General features: G+C 44.4%; 1 protein-coding gene across 2 annotated transcripts; it reads right to left on the reverse strand.

The window, feature by feature from the left end:
* Positions 1–127: 127 nt before the first annotated feature.
* Positions 128–27,779, reverse strand: SRPK1 (SRSF protein kinase 1). 2 transcript variants are annotated; one of them, XM_086627190.1, is made up of 16 exons: positions 27,512–27,779; positions 27,368–27,428; positions 15,551–15,669; positions 13,742–13,850; positions 13,281–13,368; positions 12,983–13,070; positions 11,394–11,500; positions 10,547–10,712; positions 9,510–9,535; positions 8,801–9,014; positions 8,085–8,513; positions 6,534–6,634; positions 5,507–5,614; positions 4,082–4,151; positions 3,563–3,655; positions 128–2,673 (listed from the first exon to the last, which is right to left on the reverse strand). In XM_086627190.1, the coding sequence occupies exons 1-16, from the start codon at positions 27,777–27,779 to the stop codon at positions 2,489–2,491; spliced, it is 2,232 nt and encodes a 743-aa protein (XP_086483316.1). In that variant the 3' UTR covers positions 128–2,488. The 2 variants fall into 2 exon arrangements, with proteins under 2 accessions (XP_086483316.1, XP_086483317.1); XM_086627191.1 differs by having other exon boundaries at positions 15,551–15,684; positions 27,512–27,552.
* Positions 27,780–27,958: the final 179 nt, after the last annotated feature.

Raw genomic sequence — 27,958 nt, forward strand, 5'->3', positions numbered from 1 at the left:
CACCTGCACCATCTCCCTGCATCTCATTCTGGAAATCTTAAGTGCTCACTAGCAAAGAAAATTCAATCAATGGGCCACTAGCTCAGAAAGAACAGACTTACAGAGGGAACCATAGGAGGAATAGGGCTCAGTTATTAAATAATCTGTTTATTGTACGGCTTTCACAAAGAAAAAAAGACAAAGCACCGAAGTAGAAAGAATAAAAATGTATTTTCCTTCAGGTTTTAGACCAACACAGCAAGTACAAATCCTTTAGTGTGAGCACTTTACGGCAATTTGGAAATTTAAACCCCAAGTGAAGGAGCACACGGTACAAGACTGAATCCTGACAGCTGCTTCTGCAGGTCTTCAACTCACAAGCTGGCTCTAGCCTGGGCTATCATGGTAAAAACCCTCCTCCTCCAGGCAGGGGTGCCAGAGGGAGAAGGAGCTCTCCATCGAAGCGTGCAGACCCCTTCTAGGAAAGTTTCCTTAATCGGCCAGTCTCGAGCACACAGGACTGGGTGAGCTTTCAAGACAACAGAAATTGTTTGCCCTGCCAACGTATCTTCACAGTATGGAGACAGGAGGTATTCTGGAACCCAGTCCTGTCTGCAGTCCTTCTGCAAAGGATATGGAAGTGACACGCAACTGGCAAAACTCCAGGTGAAAGGGGGAAAAAAAGTCGAATCAGCAGTTTAAAACTCTTTTTGGTATGTTACCTTCCTTTAATTTTAGATTATATGCATAGAGAACCTGATCTACCCCTAAAAACATGCAGCAGGATTTGCATTAATAAGCCCAATCAGGCACTGGAACTGGAAAAACTCTTTTTAAGTGGATTAAATGACACCCAGGTTTATGAATGAATGATCCTCACGAACCAGGATCTCCAAACACACGTACAGAAGTGACATGTAACAGTGGTCTTGGCAGTTTTGGCAACGGAATCATCTCGGATAGTGTCCGCGTGGCCTCCAGCAGCTCCTGCGGCAACTCCTGTCCTCTGAGAGCCACCGTGAATCCAAAGGCCTGTTTGGTCCGGGGTAAGGAAGTGCCTCTGAAGTCTCACCGCTGCCAAACCTTGCTTTAGAGTCAAGTAGGATGCACTGAATCTGTAACAGGATGGGCAAGTCTAGAAGAAGCCATCATAAAACTATCAAACGCCACAGTGATTTAGCTTGAATTCAAATTAACCCATTTCCTCATTATATCCAGCCCCCTCTGAGAAGTTTATATAGAAACTTCACAGAAATTTTTACTTGGGGTAACTCTAGAAACAGCTTCTAATCCAGTATCTACATGGAAAAGTCAGTTCTCTTCCACTCCTGCTAGCTCTCCTTGTGCTAATGGCCCAGAAAATAAAAGGCAGTCCCAGGCTGGGAAGTTATTTCTGAAAGCCAGCACCTGAAGCAAGTTAAAGGAAAAGAAATCTTTACACTGGGCCTTCAAGTATTGATTTTGAAAGTCAAGGGCTACAGCGTGGCTGTGATAAAGATGCTGCCACCCTTTCCTCGAGGAAAAAGTGAACGGTCAAAAATTAAGAGCCAGAGTAGACTGCATGAGTGAGAGCCAGCCTCTCACAGATACAGCAACTGCCTCAAGCAAGGCAAAAAAGTGCCTGTAAGGGATAAAAAAAAAAAAACAACACAAACCTTACAGCTTGCTAAAACATTAGAAGAGTTGCCTGCAACAAGGCTACCTCTCTGCAGCCAAAGGGTGCACCACCTGTATGCTGAAGATTGTGCGTTGAGTCAGTTCCAGCTTTTGCTTATTTTGCTTGTCACCTTTTAGCCACAGGCATTAAAGTTGAAAACGTCACCGAGTTCAGAAACTATTCTATCTGGGCACAGGGAAGGAAAAGAAGTCAAGGGGCAGAGCACTTTGGAGGAAGAAATATAGGATGCTAAAACCTAGGTTTAAATAGCTCTTTTCAAAAGATATAAGCAGCTAGAACTAAGGAAAAGTTAAGTGACTGGAAAGCAAAGAATACAGTAGACACCTAGAAAATGCTGGAGGATTTCGAGGTCTTTGCACTACAGGGAACTAATGCCACCTTGGTGCCATCTGTTACTTCTCACCCCATTGCTAGCTACTGCATGAACAGCGGAAAATTGACTCCTGAGTGAGTGAGATAAGGTGGTGGTTCAGATCTTCACGTTCCCCTCGTGAAGGAGAGTTGAAATTCAGCTAAGGGAGCACATCTGAGCTCACATCTGTAACACACGGTGAGTAACAGCGAGGAGACTCGGGAAAAACTTCACGTTCTGGTCAATTAGTCTTTGGCGAAGCCCAATTAAGGTGAAACACAGATGATGCCCACTGGCTGAGGAGAGTCCCCCATTGAGTCACACAAGCAAACTCAGCAGGAACAGGTCAGATTTATCTAAAATCTTGGAAGCCTTGAAGGAAGAAAAAAAAAAAAAAAAAAAAAGGATGTGGGAAGGGGCAGCTGGGTGCGTGTACGCTATGCTGTAAACCAGAGTGTAGGACTGTTGGGTTGAAGCCTCTATGAGTTAAGCCAGGGGTGCCTGAGACACTCTGCTGCTGTAGCTCGTTTCTCTGGCATCAGCTCCAACATTGGTAATAAGAAGTCTGTGAATGCAGCTGCCTCATCTTGGGACCACTCGTATTTTTCCACCAAGACTTCGAAAAGGCCCCAGGGCTTCAGTTTGGTGATGTGCTTCAGATCACCTGAAAACCAGACGACAGACAGGTGAAGTGCAAGACACGGGAAGAGGGCAGCTGAACAGCTAAACACAACAATGAATTCAGAAACCGTTCTGAATAGTTGGGCAGAGGGAGTACAAAATGGTAGGGAATGCCGAATAAATAAATAAATTATACTAAACCTCCTTTTCTATCTGCTTTTGAAAACTGTTCTAGGAATGTACTTCCCTTGAAGGCTTCTTTTTTCCCCTCCTGCTATTTCTGATCCAGTATCAGCAAATATTAACTTCATTAAATCACCAATTATACCGGTTGGCATGACAGATAAACACTGTGCCGTTGACTTTGGAACACATGCAGCACTGTTTGAGGAAGCAATACAGTGCTAACAAAAAAGGGTTTGTTTTAGTTAAAAAAAAGTATTAAACTAGGTCAAAAACTTCTTCTTGAGATTCAATACATCTCTGGGGTACTTAGGGCTTATAAGAATGGCATAATGTGTCCTGAGCAACATGGCTCAGGATGCGAGGCACTATTTAGGTGACTGGCATGCTAGAAATGGGACAAAGTTGTCTAGAGAAGACTTCAAAGGTGAGTCAGCACCTCTAGTTGGCAAAAATCAGCTAAATAAAGCCAAACCAAGTCCAAAGAATATATGAGTACTGTTTTTCTACCTGCTGCATTCGATCTACACCAAGATGTCAAGTTCTAGGATGCAGGATACTTCTAACAGTCAGACAGGAATGCCTTACATTCAGCTGCACTTTTACTGAGTCTTTCGTAAAACAAAGGAAAGACTTTCAGAGGCATCTTTGCTAGCATCTGTTGTTAACTGGTATTTCAAGCAAGGCATTCTTGTTTATTTGGGGCAGGGGATGAAGGGATACATGACATTTGCTTTGTTTCCTTTTACCTTTTTTGGTGAAAAACTCCTTGGAATATTTTCCTGCCAAAACGAGCTTGCGAGGTATCTTCCCCAGAAGTTCTATGATCAATGCAATGTGATCTGCATTTTTTCAAAAGAAAAGACAGTGAGACACATTCACACAAGACATCTCCATACCCCAGTTTTCCTTGTCTTTGTCCTTATATTCCAGAGATTATCTCCCTTAAAAATTACTTTGAGATCCACCTGAAATCAGATTACACAAAGAACGACAAAGTCAAGGGGAAAAAAGGTAAGGGCAACCCGAGGCATGATCAGTTTGAGAAGCAAGGTAGAGAATCCAGAGTGAGGAAAGGGAAACACCAGAACAAACACCAGAACTGTGTTTCACTGCAGAGGCTCGAGCACAGTGGGTGCTGATTTGGGTGGACAACCTTTTAGCAAGGAGCCTTTGCATCGCCAACTCCTACGAGAAGGCTCATTCTGAAGAAGCCACCATTCTATTTCGTGTCTCATTTTAGAAAGGAAAGACTTGGACAAACACACCTTCATCCCGTGAGTAATCTTCCCCAGAGTGAGGCTCGAAGAGATAGTCTCCTGTTGCCAACTCAAAGGCCTAAACAAAGAGAAACAGGCACATTAAACCACTTTAATGCATTTCACACGCAGTCAGACGTGCTGCAGATGCTTCTGCATCTCTTCGTGGGCCAGAAGCAAAGCAGTGGGAAGAACCTGCACAACTCCAGCACACCACGACCATCTTGAGGTGTGCAACTACTTCGCCAGGTTCTAAGGACTGCATTAAACAACACCATAAGCACATCAGTGGTGAATTCTGGATCACGGCAGCACGCGAGTGTGGAACTGCACAAAGTGAAAGCATTTCATGCGCTTCGCCTCTCTTCTGCCTCAACAGCATTTGCAAAATGATGTCGTGGCCAAACTCTAGGGTTTGGGTTTTTTTTTTGTTTTGTTTTACAAAAATTTTCCTCTCTCCCCAAATTCCAGATATTAAAGACACATTTTTCAAACAGTTAATCTCTGAACGTTTGTCTGTAGATATGAAAACATGTTTTAAATGAGAAAAACACTTGCATTCAACTCATCGCTCCTAAACGCCACAACACATTTACCTTTTCCATATTCACTTTTACTCAAAACAGTAACTCTGATCTTCTGTATTCTCAGTTTTATTTACAGAGTGCTGTTGTCAAACCCTGAATGAGGCACTCTGAGTAACCACTGTATAATTCTGGCCACATATTCTGCAGACACAACACAATCACGTTTGCGTTTTTTTTTTTTTTTACCACATTCATCAAAAATCACAGCTTGTTTTCCAAGACAGCAAAAATGATTTTGCTTGCTATTTTCCAAGCTTAAAATATCAAAACCAAGCTTTGATTTGCAGAAAACACAGAATGGAGACACCAAAAAGGCACACGTAGCAACTGACTAGACTGATATTTTTTTTTTAAATCACCATATTCTACATTTGCCAGCTATTACAGGAACAGCCCAGCCTTGTCTCAGCATTACTCAGATTATAAACTGATTCCAAACACGCAGAGGATGCATATGATTAAAATATTAATTTATACTGAAGACATCTGTGAAACAGTGCTGGATGCAGCAGAAAGGCTCTTTATATAAAAAGATTTTGTCTTCAGAATTGTGTAGTTGTCTCGTTTTTCCACAAAGCATGATGACAAAGTACAATCATATCTGAAATCTGCTGGTGCTGTACAACAAAACTAGCTTTCAAAAGGAAAGCCACATGTGGCTTAAAGAAAAAAAATAAACCAAACAACTTTGGTATGGAAAGATGGTATTCAGCAAGTCTGGAAGTTGGCTGAACACCTGTGAGGGTTTTTTTGCCAGGCCTGGCTAGTGACTCAGCAGTCCAGAGCACACGAGTGTCCCAGCATGTCCCATAAACCAGTTTCAAACCCCTGGGCTGACACCACTCACCATGCACGCCGTGCTCCAGATGTCGGCAGGAGTGTTGTACCCCGACCCTATCAACACCTCCAGGGAGCGGTACTGTCTTGTCTGGATGTCCTCAGTGAAGTGCTTGTGCTGAACAGAAGAAACGTTTTACTGAACAGTTAGAGGCTGTTTAAAAGAGGAGAATCCGCAGCCTGGAAGGCCAGAGCACAGCAAAGCTCACTCCCATCTGAGTTTTACATCCTCATTAAATATTTCCTTATATTCCTACAAGTACTGTTTAAGTGTCCTACATGAGACACTCCTCCTCAAGTAAAACAGTCTGGCAATATAGAGGAAGGCAGGCCATAAAAATACAATAAGGGAAGGCGTCCAGAAGCTGCACCCTCTCCTATTCGGCCACAACAGGCCATTATTCAGCTACCCTGAAGCAGATAAGCAGCACCAACGTGAGAGACCACCTTGCCAGACGTGCTGCAAGCCTGATGTGCAATGCTGAGTTTACATCTTACAGGAGAGAGAAGTCTCAAAGCATTTTGCCATTTAAGCCAAGTAAAATAGACATTTCTTCTATCTGAAACGTCAAGCATTTAAAAGCAGCCCAGCACAACCATCAAAGATTAAAACTACTTATGAGTGTCTCTTTTATGTGCTCATGAATCCACTGCAATGGTTTGATGAGTTAAACTCCACAACTAGCACGGCAGAGCAGCAATTGTTTGCAACTTGCTCATTCCCCAGGAAAGCCACCGACTCCTTCAGCAGTTTCACACACGCTGATTTCTACACATTATATGCAACACTGTTCACAGGTCTATTAGAAGTGACCACTGAGGCACTCAGAACACGGGCTGAAATCCTGTTAGAGGACCGTTTCTTTCTCTGTGTCACTGCTCCAACCTCTTCCTTCCCCCCAGCAGAGTTTCAGACTGTCACTACTTTCACAAGCAGGTCTAAGATAGAATCTATTTTACAGATTCTTTTCCATCTTGGCATACTGTGAATGAATTAGCAGGTTTAAACAGTCCATGTGAAAAGATTGTGAACTTACCACCCAGCAGGCATTTCCTAGGTCAGCTATCTTCACTTTGAGCTTATCTGCATTCTTGGGCTCAAGAGGATTAAGAAGGAAATTCCCAGCAGTTGATTTTCCTAGAGGCAACATGTACAACAGCTGATTAAAGCTACATGGACAGTGTCACCATCTGTCATCCAAACCCTGCCACCCTCTCCCTACTCAGGAAGGGTTTTGCTTACGGATCAGAACTTTTCCCTCCTCGAAGCCTGGGTATAAAAACCAGCAGTCTGCACTATGAGCAGAGCTACCACCATTAAGACCCAACTGGTGTTACACAGCAGGACAAGCTACGCACACGCAACAGTGTTTCCCAGCACTCTTTAAACAACCTTAAAGAGTTTGTCTCTATCTAGACAGGCTTTTTAAATAAGGGTGTTGCCAGAAACAAAACAAGCCTCTCAACCCTTGTGTCTTCATAAATCTTTGAAGGACAGTCCACGTGTTACAGCATCTTCTTGACAGACCCATGGCTCACTGCTGCACCACAGTTGCAAGAGCTGAAGGATTTATTGCGAAAACCCCAGAGACACAGTGGAGAACAAAAATATTAAGTCACTAAATCACACCCAGCTGTAGCTCTACAGCAAGTTGGGAGAAAGCTGCAAGAAGCAAGGTACATCTAGTAACAGGGGCATCCAACTAAATGCAGTTCAAGTTTCAAAAATCTTTAAACTGCACTTGCTACTTTTCATCCACGTAACTCCGCAGCAGTACTCTGCCAGGAAAACTGCTACTGAGTTTTTTTTTAAAAAGAAATACAAACATTATTTCTCCCTCCTTCTCCAAGCAGATATACTGCACCTGACCTTGACTCAAAGATGCAAAAAAGGACAGTTTTATCAGCTGAATCAAGTTTGTAAAAAACATACACCTGGAATGTGTTTCAACTGCTGTACACTATTGTGTGCCTTATGTTCTCCTAAACCTACAAGACTTACAGTTTTTCCCCCTTCTGAAACAAATCATATTTAAACAAAAAGCATTAAAGAGTTTTTTTTTCCCTATACCATACAAGCTTTGTTTCAGTCAGGCTGCATTTTCAGTTCTGGGAAACCATTTACTCATCTCAAGTAACTGAGAGGAGTTACCTGTGCTCTGTATCAAGAACAAAACCATGGGAACACACTGAACAGTACTTATCCCGTAATTTAGCAGCCAGTGACAATTTGCAGACTTACATTTCTAACTGTTAACGAAAAATCACATAAGCAACACCTGATACAAAGGAGGGGAAGTTCCTATACTGAAAAACTAATGTATAAGGCACTTTTCCAAAATGGGGACACTCAATACATTCAATAGTCAAAACTACAGTACAACTACAACTGGAAGCTACCAACAGCGAGTGCCTCGGAGCAGGACTGTCAGGTGAATTACTCCTGGCAGGAAAAGGCTCAAACAGGTGGTTCTGATCACTTCAGCCCACAAAATGAAGGTTTCCATTAATTCTCTGATGAAGTGTCACAACACAGCTCTCCCACGTCAAGGAGACAGAAGCCCTTTCCCTCAGGATTCCTCTTATACCTTTGTTGTCTGATGGGCTGTTATTCTCATTCTCGTCCTCTGAAGGTGTCTCTGTCCGGATGCTTTCTTGCAAATGGTTCATCTCCTGCTCACTGAGCGATCGCTCTTCGTTGGACGTGGGCTGACACACCATGGAATCTTCTGAAACTAAGGGCACGAACGAGTCCGACATGGCTTCTGGAGGCCTGTTCTCCGGGTCACCGTTGCACTGACCGTAGTTACAACTGTGGAAGTTCTCCTCCTTCTGCGTGCCAGGGTGATCACCAGAGTCATTGGCGTTATGAAGGTCGTCCTCAAGCCGCACAGACCCTTGATTGCCGGAGTCTGGGAAGTCCGTCATTTGTATCACTCCGTTGCAGTTTATTTCTGTTACGCATTTTTCCACGCTGCTTTCCATTACAATGGATTGCTCTTGTACGACGACTTCGGCTGGAAGAGTGGAAAAGAAGAAGGTAGCAGAACACACCTAAACAAAGTAATAGCTGACGCTGCTCAAGGGAGCCCTCAGAAGTAGGTAGTTCTTAACATTTAACTGGACACAACCATTCCTGAGTTCCTTTTGTAACAGGAAATTCCCTGCCTCTCTAGGCAGGCAGAACGCAATGCAAACGGGTGAAACGCCCATGGGCACCTCTACTAAAGGTGCTCACTCTACACGTACCAGCACGAGAGAAAGGACAACGCTGAGCTGCTTCAGCAATATGTTAGGTCCATACCTGTCTTTTTGCTGACGTTTTCCTCTGGTGGACTAACTTTTATGAGCATTTCCAGAGGGCTCTGAGCTTCTTCCTCCTCATCGGGCTGGGTCTGCCCAGGGCTTGCTTCCTTCTCCATTTCCTCTATCTCTTGCATTCGCTTCTCTAACAGCTCGGCCTGCCGTTTCTGCTTCTTTTTCAACTTCTTTTTTTTGTTCTTTGACATTTTGTCAGCCTACACAAAAGCAAGTGGAGAAATTTGACTTAGCATTTTATATTTCAATAAAGCTAAAACACATTGGGTTTTAACTTATTTTAGACCCGAGGAAGTAGTCTGGGATGAAGACTCTTGAGACAGTTCTCCTCCCAAATAAAAAGTAGATATTAAGATTTTGGAGCAGTTGTCTATAGGTCTTATCAGTGCACTTCTGTCCTGGCCTGAAAAACCCACAGTATTTTCCAAATGAGGGATCTCAGACTCCACAGACAACAGTCACCTTCACAACAGACCCTGAGACCACCAAAAAGACTATGTGTTCTGGTAATATATGAGCTAATACTACTTACATTTCCAAGACAGCATTGAACCTGATGCCTATGACAAACACAGACCATATTTCTCCTTCTGATATGATAAGGTTGCCTGCCCTTAATGCTGACTGCATTATGAAACAATGCATTAGATGCTGTAAATGGATGGATATTTATGCATAAAAGCTATTATACTTACTGGTTTTGGCTGTGGTGCAGTGCTCACTGAAAAGGAAGATAAGTAAATTAGTATGTTTATAGCCAAAAACCTGCAACTGCAGTCTTATCTCTAAGGTAAGGAGATAACCACATATCTCCTATGTGGTTTGGTAACAACATTTTAAAGGTATCAGCAAATATTATTCTGACGGCTCGTTTCTCTAAAAAAGTACAGCAAAAAGATGAGGAAAAACATTAAATCAGTAAATGCATAATTAAAATTCCAGATAGTAGACTTGCTTGACTGATTATCAAAGACTTAAACTTCCTGCCATGCAGCCTCATTTACTGCATGTATTATGCATCTTACTGAAAAGAAAATGCAAACCAAAACATTAAAATAACAAAGTTGAGGGAGTTTCCCTGAGCTAGCCTACGCTACGATGGGCTCAGCGAAACACTGGTGGTGTAAGATTATGACCGACAGAGCCCCCCAACACACACTGCAGTAGTTCTTGAAAACTACACAGTGGTACAGATGGATATTCTGGGGAGGAACTCGGATCTTTAGGGATGCTAGCATGTCAGGGAAGCTGTTTCTGTTACAAGTTTTTCAGACTTCTGCAAACTTAAAACAGGTAAATCACCATCTTGTTGAGACCTTCATGAAATGCAGCTCCAGCATCATACAATGAAAGGAAATAAACTTTTGAAGAAAATGTGAGAAGTATCTCACCACGTGTTCACTCCAGCACTATTTGGAGTGCACGAGCATTTATGCAGGGTGAGCTATACAACACTGACTGCTCCACTGCTTCATCGGCGCCAGATTAGCTCTGTTAAAAGCAGGTGCCAGCAGGAATGTATCCTCCCCCCATTTTTCTTATACAAACCACTGCCTTCATGACCATCTTCTGAGTTACTACTTAAGACTAACTTCACAATTTATGGTTGGCTTTTCAGACGTTACCTGCATTATTGTTCTACTGCACCCAGTTAGGAAGTTTTCCCTAGTGAGATTAGTGGTGATTTGAGGGTTTGTGTGGGAAACAGCAACAATATTCAGGAATAAAGCACCTGCAGAGCCAGATGGTGGAGGAGCCCCAGATCTCTGCCACTCTGTTGCTTCTGCAGCCAGTCTGCGGATATACTGGTCGTTAACGCAGAGAAGAATGTTCTCAGGTTTAATATCTGTATGAATGATTCGACATTTTGTGTGCAAGTAATCCAGACCCTGAAGAACCTGCAGGCAGGAGAGAAGAAAACCAATCATTAGAAAAAGCAAAGAATAAGCAAACAGAGTGAAGTGAAAACACAGCATTGCCTAGGACGACCAATGAACCTGAATGACTTCCGTGTTTTTTGAGAACACTCCAGATTGGAGCTAATGTCATCAGTGGTTACTACTCAGTTCCAGAAAAATATAGATTTGCATACAGATTTTAGTTATGGATTTAAAATACTATCTCTTTACTCTCATAGCTTACCACAGCTGAAAATCTAATCTTAATACCCTACAATAAAATCATGCTTTCCTCCTCCCTTCCACCTCGCATGTTGAAAGATGTTTCTTCTCAGGCAATTATTCAGTAGGAAGAACAGGTTTCTCTTGCTCTTCCCATCATTAAGCACTTTACTTACTATGACAGAGTTTTAAAAACATAATTTCACTTACAAGGAAAAACCACGGCAAGAAGAGGTGAAAAGCAAAGCCGGCCTCCCGCCATGGTTTAAGTGTCAGAAAATAAGTATCTGTAGCTCAAGGCTTTTGCAGAAAAGAAAGGAAGTATTAACCTAAGAATTACTTTGTTGCATGAGAGATACACCACTGATTTTTAAATTTTGTTTTCTTGGATCTGAGAAAGATTAGTGAAAGAGTTCTCACTGGGTCGAGGCGAACAGCGCTGTCAGAAGTGGAACTTACCTGTTTGATAATCTTTTTGACGCAAGGAAGTGGAAGCCCCTGATAATTTGACTTGATGATCCACTTCAGGAGATGATGCCCTAGAACTTCAAACACCATACAGATATCTGGAACTCAGTCAAGGAAAGAGATGGACATCCTGACCCAAGGAGCCCTGAAGTCCCAAGATTGAGGATCACAAGAAACCCGTTTCAGTGAAGTGTTTTATATTAGGTAACCCTCAACCGTCTGACACAGCTCAGACAGAGAAGCTGTCTTCCTTAACAGCAGCATCCTACCCTACACATCAGTGCTGTTATCTAAAACTTAAAATACAAAGGGATGGAGTCAGTTAGGACAATGGTCCTAATGCAGCAGTAGCAATCTCCTGCTTTGAGGGGAAGCCAGTTACACAAGCAAGTGCGTACCAGTATTTCCTGCTGGTATTGAGACAGCTTCAAGCCAACAATGTACGTTTCGGAACAGCCTAGGCTCTTGCCCCAGGCAAAACTCGAGGCCAGGTCTCCCTGTACTAGCATTATATGAAAAGATAATAAAATTTCTATTTCATAAGTCATCTTCAGAACAATTAAGTTACTTTCTCTGCCCTCTCTTGCCTCTTTACCAGCAAAACAAACTTTTGACAAGCCTGGAGTTCAACAATATTTACATTATCTGCTTTTTCTCTAGAAGATCTCAACAGCTACAGTCACTCTAGTGACACATTCAGTATTGTGCCTTTGCTTTAGAAGCCAAGCTTCTAGGGAGTTTTAGGCTGCTTTTCTTCTACACTGGCAGAAAACATGCATGTGTTTCACAAGAGTGGGAGAAATACAAGATCAGGTCAACATTTACTCGGTCCTAGGTACTAGAAAAAAGTCAGAGGAAATACGTTACAGGGCTATTGTTTTCTAAAAGCGTTAAAACATTTATAACCTACAGCTTGATTCCCTCAAGCAGCCTAGTGATTCTCCCTGAAATAAAATTCAAGGTACTGCAAAGCAGAAACACGCACAGAAGGCCAGCTTTCAAATTTCAAGGGTGCATTATTAGAAATTGCCAGAAATCGCTGCCTATTAGACGGCTGTTCAGAGAACTGCAGGGGATTTTCAAAGCAATACACTTCAAACATCCTAACAATGTTGAGAAAGTCCAAGGTAAGACGCTTCTGTAACTAGAAAACCATCTTATTATCAAGTTACAGACTGCATGTTTGCTCTTTTTAATTACTGACCTAACATTTTGTACTGCTTTCCTTAAATAAGGAGTTATTACCAGGCTGCCTGCAAAACAGAGGGGTTGAGACAGATGAGTTCTTACCACAAAGGCACTTGGGACATCCCATCACACATGGGATGTGGCCACCCCATGTCTCACGTTCACAGCACGACCGAGCAGTGCTGTCTCCACGACTTACACCTACTGTGTCAGGCTGAACGATCGCTCTGGGTGGGAGTTTAGCAGGCGGTTTTGAGGCAGATGATTCTGCAGCAGGTTTCCTTGGGCAGCGAAAGGGATGCCCAGGCATCGCTCACCCGCCCTGACGTGACAGCTACCCAGCAAACTCCCATCTTCATGCAATTCTTTGCCCTTATTCCACAAAAGGATACGAGAACCATTAACTCCTGAAATCTTGAAGTCATCCAATAACTGAACCACTCGCTCTTTACTTGGATCATTTGGATCACTGTTGCGGACCTGCACAGAAAAAGAGGATTAATTTTGTGTTCCTCGAGGTATTTACTAGGCAAGACTATATTTTGAAGTCAGATCTACTGCATTACTGTTAGGTTCTTACCCAAATTCTTTGCAGCTAAACGATCTAGAAATATCAAGCACATGACTAATGTGAACTCCCTAAAATGAGTTTAAAAAAAAATAAGTTGAACCCTACTGTCAGGCACTCACCGATTTTAGCAACTTGATTTCATCCAGTGCTGTTTCTGTGTAGTGCTCTGCACTCTTCACCACCTTCATTGCCACAAATCTCCTCCCTCTACACACACACAAGGTAAGTAAATTGGAGACTGTTAATGCTCATACAAAGAACTTATTCTCCAGGATTACCCTAATTCTTTTGCATATAAGAGAGCTGCTTATTTAAGGCATCATGGAAAAATAAGGTTTAAACACTCATAAAATGACATAACAGGTCAGAAACTGCTGCACACAAGAGTAATCTTTCCACACACATGTCCTGTTAACTCCCTCCCACACACACGTGCATGCACAACATCAAGAGAGACTTCTGCATCAGGATGTGGACAGCTATGCTCTGTGTTTTTAGCTAAAAGTAAAAAGATGCTTTCTGATCACATTTGTGCAATGCTGTACATTCCCAACAAAAACACCAGCTAGAACAGACTTACTGGATGTCCCAAGCTAGCCACACAGTGGAGAAGTGGCCCCATCCAAGCTTCCGAATCACATGGTATCGTCCATTAAATAGATCTCCTATTTTCACAAGGTGATAACCACCTAGAAAAACAGTGGGAAGTTTGTATATCAAGATACCAGGCAAGTGCTGAAGGGCAGGTATGCGGAACAAGCATCACAACTCCAGGCAGACTTATTTGATGTGTTTAAATTTTTCATCACATAAACAAATGTAAACATGTTTCTCTGATTGGACGTTGCTAGAGCAAGTATGCAATACATTAGAGGAAGAGCTGAGAACAGCCCTCTACTTGATTGAAAAATATCTTTTTAACATAATTAAACTAGAATGACTTTTCCTCCTTTTCAATGTAGGTCATCACTGCAGCATCACAAAAGATTATTCTCCCAGTGAAAGCACCTGAAGCCTGCTAGGCTGGCCACCTTTGGAAAACACAGCTTACGATCAGTAACAGGATCTTACAGCTAAACATCAGCACTGCTTTTGCACGCCCTGCCCCGTAACGTGAAAGAGTACTGCACCCATGACCCCAACGGAGCTCCCCTTGCAACTGCTTTCCTCACTGCAAGGCACTTTGCCATTTAACAGCACCACTGGAAACAGGGAAGTCTCCTCCCCATATCCCCAGTATCTCTCAGCTGCTGACTATGCAGGAAGACTTCATGATGGAAACATGAAGACAGGAAAGGCCAAAGACAGAAGGGAAGCACGGGAACTGGCAGAAAACAGAACAAAGAGAAGAATCTGTAATTGCTAAGGCATAAATCTTTGCCAGAACCTGGAATTACATCCTAGATTCCAGGCGCTTACCATTCAATTGTGGTCAGCAAATACCACTCTTGAAACGCGTGCTTTGCCAGGAAGATTAATCTCTCTTGATTGACTGCTTCACAAACAAGACACAGAATTGCTATCCTTACTCCATTAGCTCCAGAAGTCCCTTCTCTTCACTTAAAGATTTCAGTTACAGCAGGAACAGCTGCACTGATCACTAATTCACACAATAACTTGCCTCTTCCCACTTGCTTTACAGCAAAATCCCACAAATACTTGGGTAGCATGCTAAAAGTAAGTGCTTTGAAGTGCTATTTCTACTTTGCATTTTTTATACACATATATATGGCACTTGTTACATGCTTCTCCCTCTGCCTCAGTCAACACATGCAATAAATAGTGACACAGAAGCAGTCTTACGAAGTGCTTGGAGGTGGGGCACACACTCAAGTTTCAATTAATCAGTTGAATTTGTCTGATCAGTGTTCTGCCTCTTTTAAAGTATTTGCTATGTTAAAAAAAGCCTGACCCTTTTGATACAGAATTATATATGTGATATTCCCATCTGCTCTGTATTTAGTTTCTACTCAGACATCAGTGGAAGACTACGTTCACAAAGTTATCCGAAGCATGGATACTAAGATGATCTTCACAAGAAAACAGTGGAGAATTTGAAATTAATTTGAAGGTGTCCTTTTCTTGATGAAAATCAAAAAGAAATTGAATGCCTACTTACTTTTACCAGTTTTGAAAGCCCTCTGGCACAGCTTTAAACACACACATTAAAAACAGCTCTCCAACTCAAATCTTGACTGATAACAGTGGGAATTTCAGATAATAGTTTCTCCATTCCAGGTTAGCTTGAAAAATGTTATTATCACCATGCAGTTTCAAAAACCACTCAATATAAGAGGGAGTCTACTTTTATTCTCTACAGCAGATGGGAAATCAAGGGAATTTCTTGATTACACTGAAAATCCTGCACCTTAAACAGGGCAGTTCTCACCTTTACAGTAGTCATTTGGATCCTCTTGTTCGTCGTCATCTGATCCCAGGATTTCTTCCTCCTGCTCTGGAAGATCATTCTCTGAATGAGCAGCAGGGCCCCGGTGCTGAGTGTCGGGTCTGAAAGAGAACACACTGCATGTCTCACACACGTTACTCATCAGTGCAGGAGCTTTCACTTCACGCGAGGGCTTGCTGATAACGGAGCAGATGCAATATTCAGTCCCCAGAAATACTATTTTCACATTTAAATGCTTTTACTCCTAAGCTAGAATCAACGTAGACAGAAACAACTTTTCTTCTACTAGTGAGAGACACAACTGAATGCCCTGGATTCGCTTTTATAGTGGAACAAAGAAAAGGCCAGACAAGACGGCGAGTTAAAAGCTTAGTGATCCCACCAAAATGTTCGTCTTTAGACTTTTCTAAAGCAAATCTATACTTTAAGATGTTACCTCATATAAAACCTGAAGATTTAAATGCTGATGAATGTTATTTTACAGGCTCACATTGATTAATTCTTACTCCTTTGGAAAAAAAATTAAAGCAGTGTTTTAGAACTTGTGCCCTTTGTCCCTTTCACCTTCAAGATCAACAACCCTTCTTCTTCCAACACTTTAGAACTCTTAAAATCCTTAATATTGCCCTTGGTTGCTCCTGTTCTCACACAGTAGGCTGTGTTTCTAGTTTGTCTCTTCACTGAAAGTCTAAAGTTTGTTACGGCAGCCCGAACCATGAAGAGCAGGAGTACGCAGAGCAGATGTTCTGCAAACCCTTCTGAGAGCGTGTGATGGCAGAGGGATTGCAACCAGGCCTCGAGGTGGTGGGTTTTTTTTCCTTCACTCCTATCTTCATAAATAAAACCATTAATTTTGTGTGTTCCACTTTTCACCAAGTGTGCTGCTCCGAGTTCCTGCTCGTGAAGATCACACTGGCAAAGGCCACCACTGCTCTTGGGGATTTAAGCTGTTCCCTGAGCTGCTGCCTGCCCTGCGCCCCAGCAGCTCCTTCGTGGCAGCACACTGCTTACAGCCACAGAGCTCCCGAAACTATAATCCTAAAACAGGTAAGTTATTTAATTCACAAAGCATTACAGGGAATAGTTGATTGTCTACAAAGTTGAATCTTCAACACCCTTTTGTACGTGAGAACAGTGCCTACAGCCCATTTGCATGGGCAAGATTTAATGGGAAAGTACTGCGGGATATTAACATTAATGTTCTTTAAGGAAATGTTTCTTTGAGCTTTCTTTAAGTGTGAGATACTAAAACAAGCTGGAGGTGGGCAACAAATTTCTTTCCAGCTGCGGCGCACAAGCACGAGATAACATTCTTGCCAGCGAGCTTCCCTGTCAGCGAGAATTAGCGGAAGTTTCTCGTACTGAAACTATTGTTCCAGCGAAGCAGCAGACACAAGTGATGCCTTCCACCACCCGGCTTCAAATTCAACTAGTTTTGCTCAAAGGAGTAACTGCTGAGAGAGCCACTGCTTACGCCAGCATGTTAATGCGTGTGGGCTTTCGGATGCGGTTTTTGCAGCTTATAGCAGAGCTGAAGTCTTGTGCATCGTTACCACGGCTGCCCTAACTAATCTGAGTCCACGGGACAAATTTGGTATTTCTTAAACACCTATGGAGCACGAGAAGGAAGAAATTACCCATTCCAACCTAATCATGACCAAGCTTGCAGCCATTTACAACCTGGAACTGACGTTCAGTAAAGCACAGGGGAGCTACAAAGGTCATCCCAGGCACAACCAAACCACCCGCCACTTATTTCAGTCGGTTCTCAGAGCTAGTAAGTCCTGCTGATTTTGTGATTCAGGAACAGGTAAGCAACACAGATTAGTAGCCCTGAACCCTAATGCACGACTGCCAGCCAGTCTGTTCCACTGCTGGAGGCGAATGAGACATTTACTAACAACTCCCCAGCCCCATCCAGCCCCAAGATATTTAGTATTAGACTTTTCATCCCCTGTGAGCCACAAAATTACAAGTCAGAGGGTAGGAAGAAGGAAACCAGGGGAGGAAAAAGAAAAGTCTTGGAGGTCAAAAAGCTACTTTACAACTGCTGCATTCCTTTGGGGACAACTGAGCTGCACATAAAGTCACAGACTATTCCTGGATTAGAGCAGGCAGCAAAGGCAAGAAAGGGCCACAGACAGAATGGCTGAAGGGGAGACTGGATGCTCACACATAACTAATCCTATAGACAGGATAAAGAGAACCAGAATGCACAACTGAAGTGAAAAGAGAATTTAAGCCCAGTAGCCACACTCAGAGCATAAAGAGCAAATTTCTCCTCAATGCTGTTTCAAGATTTTCGCTTTTGTCACTGTGCAAGATGTAGGGGATTAGAATGGATTCAAAAGAAAGCTCGTCTTAAGAGCCACTGATGCAGACAGAAACATCACGCCATTCTGCAGTCCCAACGCTTCTCAATAACAGTGATTTCATGCACCAGGGAAGAAGTTACTGGAAGCACTAAACCCCATCCCCTCGGAAGCTTTCTGCACCCCTCCGAGAAGGGCTGACGAATCGTGCTGCTGACGACCTCGTACACGGCACACCCCGTAGTCTGCATCTGAGCCTGTCCTGGGGATCCAAAAGCATTTCACTGCTGTGTTATAACCTATTACACCAACTAATGGGATAGCGAGCTGTATTCAGGTCACATCCATTTCTACAGTGCTATTTCCTTTCTGAAATCATCCCCAAAACACATCTCATTCCTTTGCCTTCCTATGAAAATTCATTAGATGTTATTACATCCCACCACCTTCTTCCTCCAAAGTGACCACGTCAACTGCAGATACAGATTAAGAGAGATTTAATCAGTGCAGAATATGTATTAATATCAAAGAAAAACTGATACACAAACCCCCAGCCCTCATCTGTCTGCTTCACTCACAGACAGCACTCTAAAAGGCACAAAAGGCTTATAAAAAGACAGCATAAAAATCCATACCTGGTATTTAAAGATGACAGCTTAAGCAGCTGTCAGCAATATTACAAAATGCAGACAAAATATATAAAAAGCCTATAAAAATGGTTAATGCTTCACACATTAAAAAAAATCAAGTGTTTTAGGGTACTTTTTTTATATCTACCTCTGTTCTGCTTAAGGACACCTTGATCACCTTTTACTTTTGCTCCCTCAATGTGCTAATTAATCATCAGAATTAATTGGACTTTCAGGGTCTCTCTACAACTACACAGCAATATTTCACTTAAGGAAAACAACGTGGAACAGCAACGCTAAGGCAAAATGCCACATCTTCCACGGATATTGTGTGAACCCACACCTAGAGACCCTCCCGAAAGTCCTTATTCTCTCAGGGATGCCTGAAGAACTGCAAATTCATGAGACCAGAAAAAAAAAATAAATAAAAAACGACAGAGGGTAACCTACCTGCACGAAGCACGGCCTCCCATTGATAAAGATATTCCCGAAGACAGCCCAATAGTTTTCGAAAGAGCCATTAAAAATCAGATGCCACACCGTTGGGGAAGTGGGGGGACATCAACGGCGGGCGGAGGGGCTGGTTCTCCTGGAACGCAGCAGAGCTCTGTGCAAGGGCGAGGGAGAAGAGGGCTTTGCCTCCACCACCCAGCTGCAGATGCACAGCTCTGCATTGCAGGTAAAGGCCCTTGCAGCAAGGCTGGGGGTTGCTCTCAGCTGATCTTCCTGCAAATTCAGTCATGTTAGGGGTTGAGCATAAATAGATTCATCTCCTCCTCTTGATGTTTACCTGTCTCCATCTTCCCTCTAATGAAATTAGGAATTCAGTCAGATGCTTTGTTTCATCTTCCTCAACAAGCCGGTTTTATTTGCCTATTCAGTAGCCCACTGGATTCAAAGCTGGGATGAAGACAAGGATCATGGTAACTGTCGACAGTCCAACCCTTTTGATACAGAAACGCCAGCACCATCACACAGGGGAGAAAGGGCGTTCAAAGGAAAAACGAATTTTCTGAAGTAATTCCAAGCCTTCCCATCCAGAGTTACGAGGAAAAAAATTATCCTTTATGCTTAAAAGTAACCAAGAAAAAGCAGGAGAAGGAGTCAAATCTTCTTTAAAAAGGCGAACTGAGTGTTTTTCACAGCAGCAGGCACTTTGGATCGCTCTCTGCCGATGTAGAACAACCAGCCATTTCCTGTGCCTGTTTATCCTGCTGGTTTATGTAAGCCAGGGGGGAAACAACTCAGCAAGGTGACACAGCAAGTAACAATTTAGAGATTTTCCTCTGCTACAGAAGGCTCTTCAGTAGTGGAAGGCACTCTGAAGGCAGTTTTCAACCAAGACGTTTAAAAAAAGAATTGGATTCATTGGATTGTGTATCTAAAATATTTTCACCTTAAAAGCTCACTGAAGCATCCTTTGAACAGTTAACCTTGTCGACCCTCTTCATATCAGAAGAGACGCTAACAACATGCAGAATTTTCCACTTAGGACAAGACTTTGCTCCACGTTCATGGAATAAATCAACTGACAACTCTGGCCCACCTCTGCAATGCACAGCAGGGACAGTGATAGCTAGGTGCAGGAACCAAGACTTCAGTCACTCACTCGTTCCCAACAAATGGTGTTCCAAGAGTTTGGAAAATACACTTTTGTATTCTCTTGCCTGTTTCCCATAGAATCACTTATCCAGTCCACCCACTAGAAATAAGGTAAAAAAACCATTAAGAAGCCTCAATCACACAATGTGTTCCTACGGATTTCCACTGAGGTAGATCCAACAGTGTCAGGAGGACGCGACGGGAGACCAGAGTCACACAGACTGGGACAGAACGTGCCATGAGAAAGCTGTTGGTGCTCCTTCGCTGCTCTCCACAAACCACCAGTGAAGCCACCGCAACAGCCACGTCTCCACACGAACTTGGCTGTCAAAACTCGGGACTTGTTTTCTCCACCCCGACAACTCACGTCATGAAACGCTTGGAGAGGTGTTTGGCTCTCCTGTTTGAGAGCGACTTCTTCAAAGTTCTGTTTTGTACAGGAAGTATCTCTCCTTGTCCTCCAAACAGCAGGAATACCGTCCGTGCTACCTGTCTCCCTGCTTTGAACAGATACAAAAGCAGAGCCCTTCCACCCTCAAGCGGGGAGTGCACCTACATTTAATCCAAATTACCTCTCACAGCTATCATCCTTACATGAACTAACAAAAGATACTCTCCTTACTCCTCCTCTCCACCTCGGTTTGCCAGCCCCTTGATATCTGCCCGTCCGTGGGGAACGGGAGACGACTGCTTTCCTAAATGATTTTTAAGCCGCCTGCAGCACGATCTTTACAAACACTGTCGTTCCTTATTTGAGAGCTCAAATCACACGTGTGGAACATCCCCAAGCAGAATTCACCTCCGCGAACGCAGGACTCGTGACGAACCCAGCTCATGCCGTAGGAGGGGCAGAGAAGAGTGCTACAACACCCCTGGGACTGCTGCTGGAGGAAGCGGCGCTTTCCACCTTCACCATCCAGCCAGCGACTCCCAGGGCTGCACACCCACCGCAGCGAGATCTGCTTCCAGTGCCGTTCAGGATTCCTTGTTTTCATTTGGGGAAGAGGAAAGACAATGTCTCTCTAAGGGAAGTGTGCTTGCCAGACTGCATCTCGTTACTCCTCCTCATCGTGCTGCAACTGCAAGATCATGTTAAGGCACATCTAGTGAGAACAACTGCTGGGTGCCAGCCTCCAACACACCAACGTGCAGACCCGCTGGCAAACCCGGTGTTGGATAAATATTGTAACTGTTTAGACTCAAACTTGCAGTACAAATTCAGCTCTGACATTATAAAAGTACTTTCCTGCTTGTATGCACTTTACCTTTCTGCTCAAAAAGCTTTTAAGTATTTGAGGGAATTTGGGGGAATTATATATCATAAGTTGTAGGGGACTTATGAGTCTATTATCCACATTTTGTGACTATATGCAGTTCATTCCCTCTCCCATCCCTACTTTTATGAATAAATTTTATGAATTTTCTGCCAGTAGGGCAGATCTGCAATGCTTGCTGCTGTAGGGCAGCCACCCCAGAGCCAGGAGAATACCACTGCTGAGAACTTCAGAGGACTGGAGATGGTCTCACACCTAGTTTTGAAAGAACAGCACTCAGAGGCACCACAACACAATTTAGTGGATCTGTGGGAGCTCAGTTTGAAGGTAAATAATCATGAATTTCACAGAAGAATGGTATTAATGCACAGATAACAGAGGCAATCAAGTTTCTTGCTCCCCATACCCACTCCCCCACACAAACACTAACATGCTGTTTGTAGAACTGTCTGCTATTCCAGCTATTCCAAACCAAGGGACTTATATGGAAACCAGCAGATCTTCAGTTGTGTCCTGTCACAGCCTGATAATCACTTCTGCATGTGCATGAAAAAATCCTGTGGGCGAGGCATTCTGACTCTACCTGAAACCTACATTCAAAACACTTACGAAAGACATAGCCTTGGTATTAACTATGAAAGACAAGTGAGAAAACATAATCCAAGATCCTGATCTCAAGCTAAGTTTCGAATAGGGAAGTTTAGGAAGAACCCCAGAGGGCTGTCAGAACTCCTAAGGACCCAAGGGCTCCTCAAAGACATCAGGAAAGCAATACAAGCAAGACATGCAATAACAAACTGGAAACCATCAGACTCTACTAGGAGTTTTCTGCTCCCCAGACTGCACAGATGGAAAAATTACCAATTTCCTCGTCTCTCTTCAAAGCAATTCTATTGAGGAGGAAGAAGGAAGTGAGGCTTCACTGCATGTCAAGAGTCTGGCCAGAAAATTACAGGTAACTGTAAAGCAGCTTTTGAAAATACTAAACATTGCATGCATTTGGGAAGAGGGGGAGGCAGTGAGACAGCAGCACTGTACCAACCCAGCTCTGCCACTGCCCTCCCTCCAGGAGTAGAGGGAGCCAGAGGAACTATTGAAAGTCTTGTGAAAAACCTATCTCCCATTCAGTAAAGCCTGTAAGAAAGGATTAAATAAATTTACCGGTGCCTGCAGAATTGGAAGAAAGTACTTCAGGTCACGTACATTTTTCTGAACGAGCCACGTGCTGTAGCTGTATGGCTGCCAGTACCTTTGCAGCTATTCATGCCTACAGGAAGAAAGTGTTCTGCTCTGAGGCACAATCGGTCCAACAGCCCTCACAGAGCTGCTGGTTCTCTGCATTACAAGGCCAACTTTTCCTGAAACACAAAAGACACTGGGTTTGACGAAACGGTATCATAATCTGGGCCTGCCAATGAAATAATTAGCTAGACATCATACAGACTTGTAGCCTGGTTCTAGTAATATGCTTGTTTTCTTCATTTCAGAGAAAATGAGCTGTAACACAGAACTATTTGCTCAGTTCCTTGCCTGTTTCTCTAGCTGCTTTGAATCTGGATAGTTTTTTTTAGTCTAGTTTTTAAACTCCGGGTCTTAGTCTCGGTAGTAACCTAAAGAGCCATTTTTTCCTAGGACAAAGAGAACAGTTTGATCTTCTACGGGTTTGCAATGTACAACATAGACAGAAAAAAGCCACAGCATTTTATTGGCAATTATAGTCTAGTAGTCACAAGTGCCTGATTCCATTACAAACTACCAGAGCCACTGGTAATCTGTATTTTAGTTCAAACAGAAGCTTATATTTTCAAACATAAGCATAGTTTTGAAGCAAATACCAGATTGTCATCACGTATTGGGCTTTTGTTCATGTAGTATAGCAGTCTTACAGCGTAGGAAATGAATCTCTTCCAAATGAAACCACGGAGAGGGCACGCTCCAGCACTACCTCAGCCAGGAACGGATGTTCTGTCCACACCAGAACCAACTCAAAGCAACGTTCCCCTTCGAACAGCACATGGGGCCTTCAAAAATCAAGCTGGTAACCTCCTGTCACCTTGCAGTGCCTCCTGACCAGACACGACCTTGCTGCACCACAATTATGGCCACGGGACCCGCAGAGCAAAAAGCAGCCATTTCGTAGCCGACGGAACCGTTGGGACACTCGCCGCTCCTTCCCGAGCTCCTCCTGCGGAGCTCAGGGACATCCCCATCCAAAGCAGCTCACAAAGCACCAGAGCACAGATATTCTGTTTCCAGAAGTCAAACAAGCAAAACTCACCAAGAGAGCACTGTGGAGCTCTCCCCCACCTCCCCAAACATCATGCCTAACGCATCACGAGTGCCAAACTCCAAAGAGACTAGTAAATGCATTTTTGACAATCAGACAAAAATAACTATTCGAATGCACCTCACGAGACCCAGCTATCTATAAAGTTGACAGTCTAAGTTATGAAAGTTTTAATAAAAAAGAAAGCTTGTAAGCCTACCAGCTCCTTTTTGAAAACCTTTGGGAACGAGCTGACTGTTAGTGCCCGAGATGTTCACACCTCATGAAATAAGATGAATACATCCCATACTTCCCAGATAGCTCTCAACAAAGCCATCTTTTGGCAGCAATACACACTGCAGTAGCCTACGTACCAAACTGCCTGTGTTTTATTAGCAACTAAAGCTTCAACATGCGTTATTATTTCCTGACATATTCTTAATATTCAGAAAAAGGCCAAGCAGAAACTTGCCTCTCATTTTCTCAAAATAATTCAGATGAAAGCAATTCCAATTCCTTGACTTTCTGATGAAAAAGACTGAGATAAGAAGAAACTGAAATCCACGCTTCACTCAAGGCCACAAAGCAACCCAGTGATAGCGAACATGAGAACTCAGGATCTCACTGTATCTAGGCTTGCTTTTTGTGTCTCCAAGACATTCAGCCATCACTCTCCCCATCCTTCCTCCTCCTCGATTCTCACAGAAATAGGAGCTGGGCAAAGATACGCAGCCACGACATTCCTCCAACTCCACAACAGCAGACACAGGACCAACAAGCAGGCTGGACAAGTAGAAGCTTCCTAAACAAAGACTTGAGGCAGCTGGTTTAATGGCTCTTCCAGATTGCAAGATGATTTGGGGTAGTTTTACTGGAGTAGGAAGACACAGGTACCTCACCTTCTTATGACTAAGAAGCTTTGCCTGCTCTCTTTCTGCAAAAGAACACATTAGGATAAATGCACTCACTGCTTTACTGATAGCAAATAAAACTTTTAAGACAGGAACGATGGGAAGAAACAGGAATTTGTACTGAATTTGCAGAAAATGAAGAACTTGGTTGACCTTTCCATGAAAAAAAATATCTTATACATAGAACTGTAATTACTGTTTACAAGGGTTTTCTGTAAGTAACCAGTTTAGGCCGGTCTTGTCTGAACCTAAATAGCAGCAATTTTGACTACTGAATGATGAAAAGAGATAACTTTCCAGTTTTCTACTATAAACAGTCCATTCTGATTATTTTAACCTTTTCAAGTATTTCTTTTTTCTGCTTTTAAAAGGATTGGGTTGATAGGGAAACTTAAAGCACGTGTAGTTCATTTCTAAAGTGAAAGACACTTTGAGTCACATTAAATCCCTTCAGAACATTCTTTGCATTTTTATACTTATGCATAATAACTCCTAATACTTACCAACCTTAACTTTTTAAAACCAGTTATTTCACACTTTTTACTGCCCTTCATATACAAAAAAATTACACGCATATGATCCAACTACCTACCATGGAACATTAGATGTTAAAAGGACGTTCCATTCGGTTTCAAGTTTGGATTTTATGGAAAAATTCTTGCAACAACCCAGTTAAGCTTATTTTAGAAGATTTAACTAGAGCAGCTTTGTATTTAAATAGCATAAATGTCATGGAACTGCACCTAAAGTTAGAGGCTGACACTGGGTTTTGTTGTACATTGTAAAGCATAAAGTACATGCATTTTTCTTTAAATTCCGGGGTAGGATCTAATAAACCTATTAGTACCAGAAAACAGAGCCGAAGTGTGCAGTTTAGGAAGAGAAACACAGCATTTTACAAACAGTATGGTTCTCCACTCCAGTCCGGGTCAGCGGCAAAAATCAATGGCTAACCAGCAGTGCTGGTAAGGACCTGCTCTAGCTACACAGTTAAAAATTATTTTTTTAAAATCATGCCAGCACTGGAAGGAACCATTCAGCAACTTCAGGATTTACACAGACAACAGTCTTTCCAACTGTAAATGTGGAGACTATTGGCAGAGCCAGTATTGTCTGCAGCTGGACCAAAAAAAAAAAGAAAGTGGCAGGTACAGAACGAAATAAATGATTATTCATTCAGAAATTAGGATGCAGATGATACCACAGAAAGAGGAGTGCTCTTCAAAAATTGCCCTAATGCTATCTTCAAGAGACACCAGGAACATCTACAGGATAACATGGAAACCTAACACACATCTCCCAAAGAGTTTAGTGAATGCTCACCACCCTTCAGAAGCCTCAGCTCAAAACAAGTCAATCTTTGTTGGAGACAACTAGAAAAGTTTTCGAAATTCCTGTGATTTGTCAGATGAAACGACTAAGAAAGCGTTACTCTAAAGAGAAAACCCCTCCAGCTTACACCCTCGAAGCCTTACTCACTAAATACCTTTGGTTCCTGAGCACTGGGAGCACAAAACCGCCTGAGGTACCACAGATTTTACACAAATAAACAGCGTTTTCCTGAGCACACAGAACCAGCTCTGGGATTTACATCACCCTTCACTAGAAAGGAATCCAGGAGCAGCACCAACTGCGGTACCTAACACAGTTTGGTGGGAGCCATTGTTTGGCATTTACTCGAGATCTTTTAATTTTGGCATCTGCATCCAAAAATTTACCACACACAAAGACTTGTCAAATTCCTGCGGTCGGAAAGAAGCCACACAAGAGCATCAACACAAGAAGGACATGGAGCTGCTGGAGCGGGTCCAGAGAAGGCCACGGAGATGATGCAAGGGCTGGAGCACCTCTGCTATGGAGCCAGGCTGAGAGGGTTGGGGCTGTTCAGCCTGGAGAAGAGAAGGCTTCGGGGAGACCTTCCAGCACCTTCCAGTGCCTAAATGGGCTACAGGAAAGCTGGAGAGGGGCTTTGGACAGGGGTGTGTAGTGACAGGACACGGGGCAATGGCTTTGAATTGAAAGAGGGCAGATTTAGATTGGATATAAGGAAGAAATTGTTCCCTCTGAGGGTGGTGAGGCACTGGCACAGGTTGCCCAGAGAAGCTGTGGCTGCCCCATCCCTGGAAGTCTTCCAGGCCAGGTTGGATGAGGCTTTGAGCAAGCTGGTGTAGTGGAGGGTGTCCCTGCCCATGGCAGGGGCGTTGGAACTGGATGATCTTTGAGGTCCCTTCCAACCAGAACCGTTCCACGACTCTATGATCAAAGTTAGAGAAAGAAGTAGACAAAGCATCACAGCGTTCTTATGGCAAGATTAGAAAAACAAAACAAAAAAATAAGCGGTGAGGGAAGAGAGTCAAGGGAAGCGGGTTCCTAAAGGCAGCTCCGGGGGCTCCGGAGAGGAGAGGGGACGCCTGCATCCCGCACCGGGTACGGCCCGGGGCCGACAGGGTCAGGGCACGGCACGAAGCTGGGCAGCACCCAGCCCGGGGGCAGGCGCCGGGCACGGCGAGCCTCCTCACACACCCACGGAAACCAAAGAAACGGCGCCGGGGGAAAGTCCTGGGGAAAACCCGCCCCGGCGGCGAGCAGGGCGGCAGAACCCGCCGCCCCGGGCCACCCGCCCGAAACGCGCCCTCAATTACGCCCGAGCTCCACACGCGTTCGGCCCCAAGGGCTCTGCGCGCTCCTCCGCCCCGGGAGCGCCAGCTCAGCGCTCGCGGCGCCGCGGGGCCCGGCGGCCCCTTCCCCGCGGGGTAACAAAGAGGCGGCGGGGCCGGCGGGGCGGGAGCCGGGGGCCGCACTTACTTCCGCTGGGCCTTGTCCTTCTTGGCTTTGGTCCGCTTCTTCCGGGCCTGCAGCGCCAGCACTGAGGGAGAGAGGGGGACAGGCGTGAGGGGCGGCGGGCGCGGTGCCGGGGGGGGGGGGCAGGGGACACCGCGCGGCTCTCACCTTTCCGCTCCATGGCCGCCAGAGCCGGTAGCCCCGGTAGCCCCGGGCGCCTGCGCACTGCGCCCTCCCCCTGCGCCACGCCGGGCCGGCGGCGCATGCGCAGCTTGCGCGGCTCAGCGCGCCACCTCGCGGCCTCGCCCCCGCTGGCGGTGCCGCTCGAGCTCGAGCTGCAGAGGGAAGCCACGCCCCCCCGCTGCTGGACACGCCCCCTCCGCGGCTCCCCGGGGCGGGGCTCCCCGGGCGCCGGCCCCGCCTGCGGCAGCGACATGGCGGGCGGCGCGCGGGCGCGGGGCGGCCGGGGCGACCGGAGCGGTGGCGGCGGCTGCGGCTGCGGCCGCGTGGGTGGCGAGAGGCCGGCGCCGCGGGTGTGACGTCAGCGCCGCGGGTGTGACGGCCGCTCGGCGAGAATAACGGCGGTGAGGCCGACTGACGGCGGAGCCGCGTTCC

Source organism: Tauraco erythrolophus, chromosome 27 (genome assembly GCF_009769465.1).
Source record: "Tauraco erythrolophus isolate bTauEry1 chromosome 27, bTauEry1.pri, whole genome shotgun sequence".
NCBI classification, from domain to species: domain Eukaryota; kingdom Metazoa; phylum Chordata; class Aves; order Musophagiformes; family Musophagidae; genus Tauraco; species Tauraco erythrolophus.